At 43.2% G+C, this 7,284-nt stretch overlaps 1 protein-coding gene across 8 annotated transcripts in view; it reads left to right on the top strand.

The window, feature by feature from the left end:
- Positions 1-392: 392 nt before the first annotated feature.
- Positions 393-7,284, top strand: part of CCDC171 (coiled-coil domain containing 171) — a 314,999-nt gene continuing 308,107 nt past the window's right edge. For 5 of the 8 annotated variants that reach the window (XM_058695291.1, XM_058695294.1, XM_058695292.1 and 2 more), the window contains exons 1-3: positions 523-820; positions 2,261-2,315; positions 7,005-7,160. In XM_058695291.1, coding sequence (XP_058551274.1) covers positions 7,117-7,160 — 44 coding nt within the window. In that variant the 5' untranslated portion in view covers positions 523-820; positions 2,261-2,315; positions 7,005-7,116. Of the gene's footprint in view, positions 497-522; positions 821-2,260; positions 2,316-7,004; positions 7,161-7,284 lie in introns of those variants that run through there. The other 3 variants (XM_058695287.1, XM_058695289.1, XM_058695288.1) reach the window with 3 other exon arrangements.

Genomic DNA, 7,284 nt, shown 5'->3' with positions numbered 1-7,284 from the left:
CAATGGGGATGGGGGAAGGGAACAAGAAGCGTCTGGCAGGCAGAGAGCAGGCTAAACAGCGGGAAACCAGCCACTTGCGCAGAAGCGGAGTCCCGAGAATTTCCGCCAGGCTTTGGCACCAATCCACAGACCCCGAAGGGCTCCACTGGCCTTAGGATCCGCAGTTTAACGCACAATCGGGGATCCAGCCTCCTAAGATTTTTTTTTTTTTTTTAGTAAACGCGGAAAGGGTTTAAGGCTTAGAAAAATGCACTGTCTGTCGGCTCTGGGATTCTGAGACTGGGATTCTGAGGTCCTGGGGACCTCACGCTGAGAACAGCACATTGGAGCGTGGGCCAGGCCGTTCTCGTGGCGGGAGGGACTGGCGCGGCGCGGGAATGCGCGCGGGCACGGGCGCGCCGCTTCTCAGCAACGGCGCATGCGCCTGCTCGCCTTCCAGCGCGGCCGCGCAGCTTCGCGGGCTTAGCTCTTCCAACCCGAGCTCGGCTTTCTCCGAGTGCGTATCCCGGAGCTTCGGGTCGCGGGAGGCGGGAGGAGAGAGGTCGGCAGGGGCGGGGCCGGGAGGCCTGCGAAAGTCTGCGAAGGTCTGCGAGGGAAGCCCAGTCTCCGGAAGTGGCCGTTGTAAACACCGTCTCCCTAGGGCTTGTCCACTCCTGTGCCCCTTCTCTATTCGTTCCCCCTCCCGGGTCCTAGAGTCCGTCGGGTTCCAACAGTTTTTGCTCTGACCCCCGCGATCGGCCTAGACCTCTTTCTACCATTGAGATTTGGAGCTGCCCCTGGGGTCTTGGGTGTCTTGTCTGGACCACGGGAGCCCCCTGAGGTAACCACGGGGTGTGGGGTCTTCGAGGCGAACGACTTGGTCGGGGAGGTGTTGAGAGGAACGGTATGGGTGGCTGCAGTGAGAGTTATGGGGAACCCCGAGTTAGTTTGTGGTTGTCCTGGGACTGTTGCTGTCGTTTGTGGGGACACGCCTCCAGCTCCCTGGGCTGGGCCTCTCCGCATATTTGGGGGAAAGATCCCCTTGGAGCATCTTAATCTGAGACCGCTGCAGAGGTACCCAGAGGACTGAATAGGGACCCAGAGGGCATGCCCTTGCTTCTAAGGTTTACAACTCCTGACTACCGAGCTATTCCCCTCCGATAATCAGTAAGATCTTGGAGGACAAGGACCACGTCTTTTTCATCCTTAAAAAAAAAAAAAAATGCCAGCCACACATTAGACACTGTATAAATGTTTGATAAATGAAAGAATGAATTGTGTTAGGCTGTTATCTGTAGCTTCCACTGCTTACTTTCAGGACTCTAACAGATGTAGAAAATTTGGCTGTTTTTCCAGGGCTGTACATTTTCTACAGAAGTAGAGCCTCCTTTTGACTGTTCTTTATTTCATCGTGATAATTATCCTAGGCAAATAAATATTTTTTCATTTTAAGTAGATCTCTCATGATTCTGCGTGAGTTTACTCACCAATTTCAGTTGGTGCTCACCTCTTTCGAATACAAAACACATCGATGTTTTGTATAGTTCACATAATTTTGGAGAGAAGATCATCCCATTTGTCACCTTCCATTTTGTCACCTGTTTTATTGAAGAGTTAGTGCCTAACAACAACAAAACGATGGTAGAGCAGAAATTACAGTGGTTTCTCATGAAATGAAGAAGAAACAAAGGCAGTGCAACCTGCTAAGAGGAAAGAAGGGAGTAGTTTTAATCTGGAGCTTTGTGTATTAGTCCTGGTATAGAGTTTTATTAGCCTAGTAACCTAAGGCCAATCACCTAAGCTTACTAGACATTAGATTCCTTATCTGTGAGATTAGGAGGATAGACTTGGTCTTTAAAGTCCTATTTAATTCTAAAATTCTTTGATTGTCTCAGCCCCCGTTGTCATGGTTTGTTTTGATGAAAGAACCAGACATCCTTTTAAAGGTGAAATATAGAAATCTGCAGATAGAATTCCCCAACACAGATGTTATTATTGAAGTCAGCATTGTGTTATGAAAAAGGGTGGGCTTAGGAGTCAGCCAGAGGTGAATTTGAATTCTAACCCTCGCATTGAATATCTTTATGCAAGTTACTCAGCCTCTCCAAGCCTTAGTGCTCCTTATCTGTGAAATGGGCATAATCATCTCATAGACTGTCGGGAGGATTCAGTGACATCAGGGTATGGTTCGTGCAGTAACTGGCCCATAGTAAGTGCTCAATAATAGTGGCTTTTATCTTTTCATTCCCCCCTCCTCCCTTTTCCCCCTGGGTCTGTACAGACACACTAAGAGATGAATACATTCTGGATGATCCACTGAAGGACTCGACTGTGAGGTAGGAAAACTTTGTACCAGCAGTGGCTCTGAAATCTAAAGTAGAATTGTGTTTCTGGCTGGTATTTACTCTTAGGATGTCTAGATCATTGATCCCCTGGTCTCAATTGCCCCATTACCTATTTCTAAATAACTTGTTGAAGAAGGATATACATAATATCCCTCATCTATTTTAGTAGGAATGGTGAGAATAGTCCAACTCCACTACCAACAGAAGATTAATTTATTAATACATTAACATAAAAAGCTGAATTAAACTTTGCCTTTATCGATCACTGCTACAGGATAGCCTGGTTTGGGCCCAAGCCTGTGGTAGTGCATTTGGATTGAAAATCCACTGGAGATCTGAGTCCTCCTTCATTAGGAAGCCCCTGACTTGTAGTTAGTTTGGATGGGGTAGGGGTGCAGGGAAGAATGAGATGTGTTTGAAAAATCTGCAGTAGTGAGTAGAAGTGCTTCCCTGACAAGCAACGCCTCACATGTTCTCTGGCTGGGCATGAACCATGTCTTGAAGGCCAGTGGCAAGGCACACAGCAGACCTATGGAGTCAGCCAATATGGGCTTGAATCCAGACTCTGTCGCGTACTAGAGACTTGACTTTGGACAAGTGATTTTTAAGCCCTAGTTTCCTTAGATAGAAAGGGGGGACGTTAACAATATCTCCCCCTCGGGATTGGTATAGACAGAAATCAGATAATCTCTAGAAAGTTTTTAGCACTCTGTCTGGAGAGGGGATCTTTGTTACAGTTGTTGTGATGATAGTAGGAGTGGCTTTGAGTTATCATAATTTGTTTATAGATAATGGCATATTGAGTGTTTTCAAAAAGAAAGCATTATTTACAGAGTTAGATACATATTGGAGGAAGGCTGATGTTGATTGCATGTCATAAGAAATTTGCAATTACTCGTACAGATTAGCTAAAGTGTTTATTTTAATTTGTGGCATCTCAGGAAGTTTCAAGTAAAGCTTGGAACGCATTATGTGAGGAACCTGTAATTCTTTGACCTAACTCCTTATTTCATTGACATTTTCATTACTGTACCTAGCTACTTGCCTCATCATTCGTTATCTTCTTTTCCTTTTTTTTTAAAAAGTTTATTTACTTTGAGGAGAGAGCATGCACGTGTGCAGGGGAGAGGCAGAGAGAGAGGGAGAGAGAGAGAATCCCAAACAGTTCCCACACTGTCAGCACAAAGCCCAATGTAGGGCTCTATCCCACGAACCATGAGATCAGGACCTAAGCCAAAATCAAGAGTCAGACACTCAACCAACTGAGCCACCCAGGCACCCCTAATTATCGTTATTACTTTTAAAGTTTATTTTTATTTTTGAGGTGGGGGAGGGGCAGAGAGAGGGAGACACAGAATCCTAAGCAGGCTTCAGGCTCTGAGCTTTCAATACAGAGCCCGATGTGGGGCTCAAACCACAAACCGTGAGACCATGACCTGAGCCAAAGTTGGATGCTTAACCGACTGAGCTATCCAGATGCCCCTAAAGGAGACTTTAGATAGGATTTTTTTCTTTTGATGATGAATTTAAAAAATTGGGGTATAACTTACATCTCAAAATTCACTGTTTTAAAGTGTACAATTCATTGGTTTTTAGCATATTCACCACGTTCTACAACAATCACCATTATCTAATTCCAGGACACTTCCATCAGTCCCGAAAAGAAACCCAGAACACTCCCCAAAAGAAACCTCATACCTATTAACACTCAGACCCAGTTCCCCTTCTCCCTGTCCTCTGGCAACTACAAATCTACTTTTTGTTTCTATGTATTTGCCCATTCCATACATTTTATATGCATGGAATCACAATATGTGGCCTTTTGTGTCTGGTTTCTTTCACTTAGCATACTGTTTTCAAGGTTTACCCATGTTGTGACACATATCATTACTTAATTTTTTTTTTTTTTTTAAATTTTTTTTTCAACATTTTTTATTTGTTTTTGGGACAGAGAGAGACAGAGCATGAACGGGGGAGGGGCAGAGAGAGAGGGAGACACAGAATCGGAAACAGGCTCCAGGCTCCGAGCCATCAGCCCAGAGCCTGACGCGGGGCTCGAACTCACGGACCGCAAGATCGTGACCTGGCTGAAGTCGGACGCTTAACCGACTGCGCCACCCAGGCGCCCCACTTAATTTTTTTTAAAGACTTTATTTGTGAGTAATCTCTACACCCAACATTGGGCTTGAACTCAATGGGTTCAAGAGTCGCATGTTCTACCAACCGAGCCAGCCAGGTGCCCCTACTTAATTCCTTTTAATTTAGCTTTCTTGGAACAACTTTATTAAATTTGGTAAACTACCTCTTCCCATGCTTCTCTGCCCAAGATAAAATCAAAACACAACACAACGGACATTATTAAAGCCCTATCCTTTTCCTGTGAGTTAGGGGTTCTGTTTGTGCATTTTGTGACACATATGTATACGTGTGTGTGTGTGTGTGTGTGTGTGTGTGTGTGTGTATGTGTTTCATCTTTTTCACAAAAATAGAAACATTTTATATATCTGATTTTTAGCCTTGGACATTACTGTTAAGTATAGAAGAGTTTGTTCTTTCTAGGTTTTAACTCTTTAACTTCCATTGTGAATTGTGAGGACAGTTTCTCTGAAGTCTGACCTTTGGGGGCACGGTGGTAAGGTGAAAAGATTTGGGGACTCAGTATCAGAAGAGCTTGATTGAGTCCTTAGTATCCACCATTTAGTTGGTGACTGGCTTACGCAAGTCGTTTAGCCTTTTTGAATCAGATGAGTTTCCTCAGTTGAAGTGAGGATATAAACCTCAGGTAAGATAATCTTTGCACTGCAGTGTCATAGGGGCCAGGGTTCTGTGTATGAAGCACAGGTACAGGGTTTGGCACTGTATTAGGTGATCAATAAACTGACAGTGGTATTTGTCTGCCACTCTTTCCAAACTTAGTCTTTAGGGTCCATGGGGAAATAGAATTCTTCCTTCCATGTTGGTAAAAATTCCATCTTTGTCTTGGGTCACACTATTGCAGTATCAGCTAAATCACTGATTGTTTTTAAATATCCCTAGGTGTTTGTCTGTAGGAATCATTACTAGGTTCTCAGCATCGAGGTTCTGTTTCCATCTTGATTGGCAAAGCAAAGCAATGGCCTAGACCAAACTGCAGGAGGAAACAGGGCCAGGAAATCTGAGAAACAAGCCACCATAACTTTTAACGCACAAAAACAACACAAAATGGCATTCCATGAAGTCAGAAAAGCTTGCCTGAAGTTTGTCCCATTCTCAAAGTTTGTGTTCAGTAAAAGAGGGTAATAGAGAGTAGGGTTTGTGCTCAGTAACAGAAAGGTACAGTGACTGAGAACTGTATATATGCTGGATGTATTATTTCTATCTCACATATATGAGATTGATGTAATTATTCCCTTCTTAAGGTTGAGGAAACAGGCTCACACGGTAAGCCACTTGCCCATGGCAACACTCATAAAGATACTTAAAGGCATCCTAAGTCACATCTCTCCAAGTCCAAAGCTATGGTCTTTCTGGGATGTTGCACTTCTTCTAGGGATACCAAGGGACACTTCTGGGATCTTGATTATTTGTATCTGTTTGGGCTTAATTATTGTTATCTCTGTTTAAAATATTTCTCCAGAGATTCCTTCATACTATAAATATAGTAAAGCAACTTTAAATAGTGGGCTTTGTATAATTTGGATTATCTCCCATAGAAGGGGGTTCCAGAGAGGTCAGTGTAAGTGACAACTACTCTCTTTATTCTTCCTTTGTCCCTTAAGAGAAGGACTTTAAAAATTACCATGAGATCATTTGTTGGGAGTACTTTGGTCTCTTTGATTGTAGCATTGCATTAAAAGTATCTCGCTTATGCCCAGCGCCTGGGAGGCTCAGTTGGTTAATCATCTGACTTCAGTTCAGTTCATGATCTCATGACTCCTGAGTTCGAGCCCCGAATCAGGCTCTGCATTGACAGTGTGGAGCCTGTCTGGAATTCTCTCTTTCTCCCTCTGCCCCCCAACTTGTGTGCATGCTCTCTCTCAAAGTAAATAAATAAGCTTAAAAATATCTCATTTATGAAAAAGGCTTTAGGGACTTAAAAATGTCCCTGGACTTCACTTTCTTTCAAACTGAATTCTGTTCCCTAGAAATAGGTTCTACATTCCTTTTCTAGTTCAAGAGTAATTGGTCACTGTTTAAAAAAAAATTTTTTTTAATGTTTATTTTTGAGGGAGAGAGAGAGAGAGAGAGAGAGAGAGAGAGAGACAGAGGGGTAGGGGTAGAGAGAGGAAGACACAGAATCCACAGCAGGCTGCAGGCTCTGAGCTGTTAGTACAGAGCCCTACTCGGGGCTCAAACTCATGAACTGTGAGATCATGACCTGAGCTGAAGTTGGGTGCTTAACTGACTGAGCCACCCAGGCGTCCCATTGGTCACTATTTTACTGAGATAATTTTTCCTTTTATTAGAGAAATTAGAATAATATAATAGAAACTTGTTACAAGAAGGAATATTTTTTTAACATTTTGCCATTTTTGCTTCTAATCTATCTTAAACGTAATAGCTTTTAAAAATACGAGTATTTAAATGTGTGTTATGCAATAATTTTAAAAATACAAGTAAGTTGAAGAAAAACACGAAAATCACCCGTAGTCTCAAGACTCACATATATAACCACTGTTATATTGTTTACTATGTTAACAGACTTCAGCCCATCTAACCTGTAAGCCACAGACATCTCAGAAGGTTTTAATCATCAATAACGAAGTATATCATTGAGAAGCAGTGGGCTATTGTGAAAGTTGGAAGACTTACCATGAGTTTAAACACTTTGAGTGATGCCCCTGTTGATACCCAAAGGTAAGCCTCCAGTCTCTTCCTTTTGTTGAGGAGAGCTTTTGGGTCGTAAGCAGCAGGGAGAAGTGGCTGGGGCTGCTGACTGTAAGGATTCTCGCAGTGTGCTAAGGGGGGGCGAGGCTTTGTG

This window comes from Neofelis nebulosa, chromosome 12 (assembly GCF_028018385.1).
Source record: "Neofelis nebulosa isolate mNeoNeb1 chromosome 12, mNeoNeb1.pri, whole genome shotgun sequence".
NCBI lineage: Eukaryota > Metazoa > Chordata > Mammalia > Carnivora > Felidae > Neofelis > Neofelis nebulosa.
The sequence above is the reverse complement of the archived record's forward strand: the minus strand, read 5'-3'. Positions and strand labels throughout refer to the sequence as shown.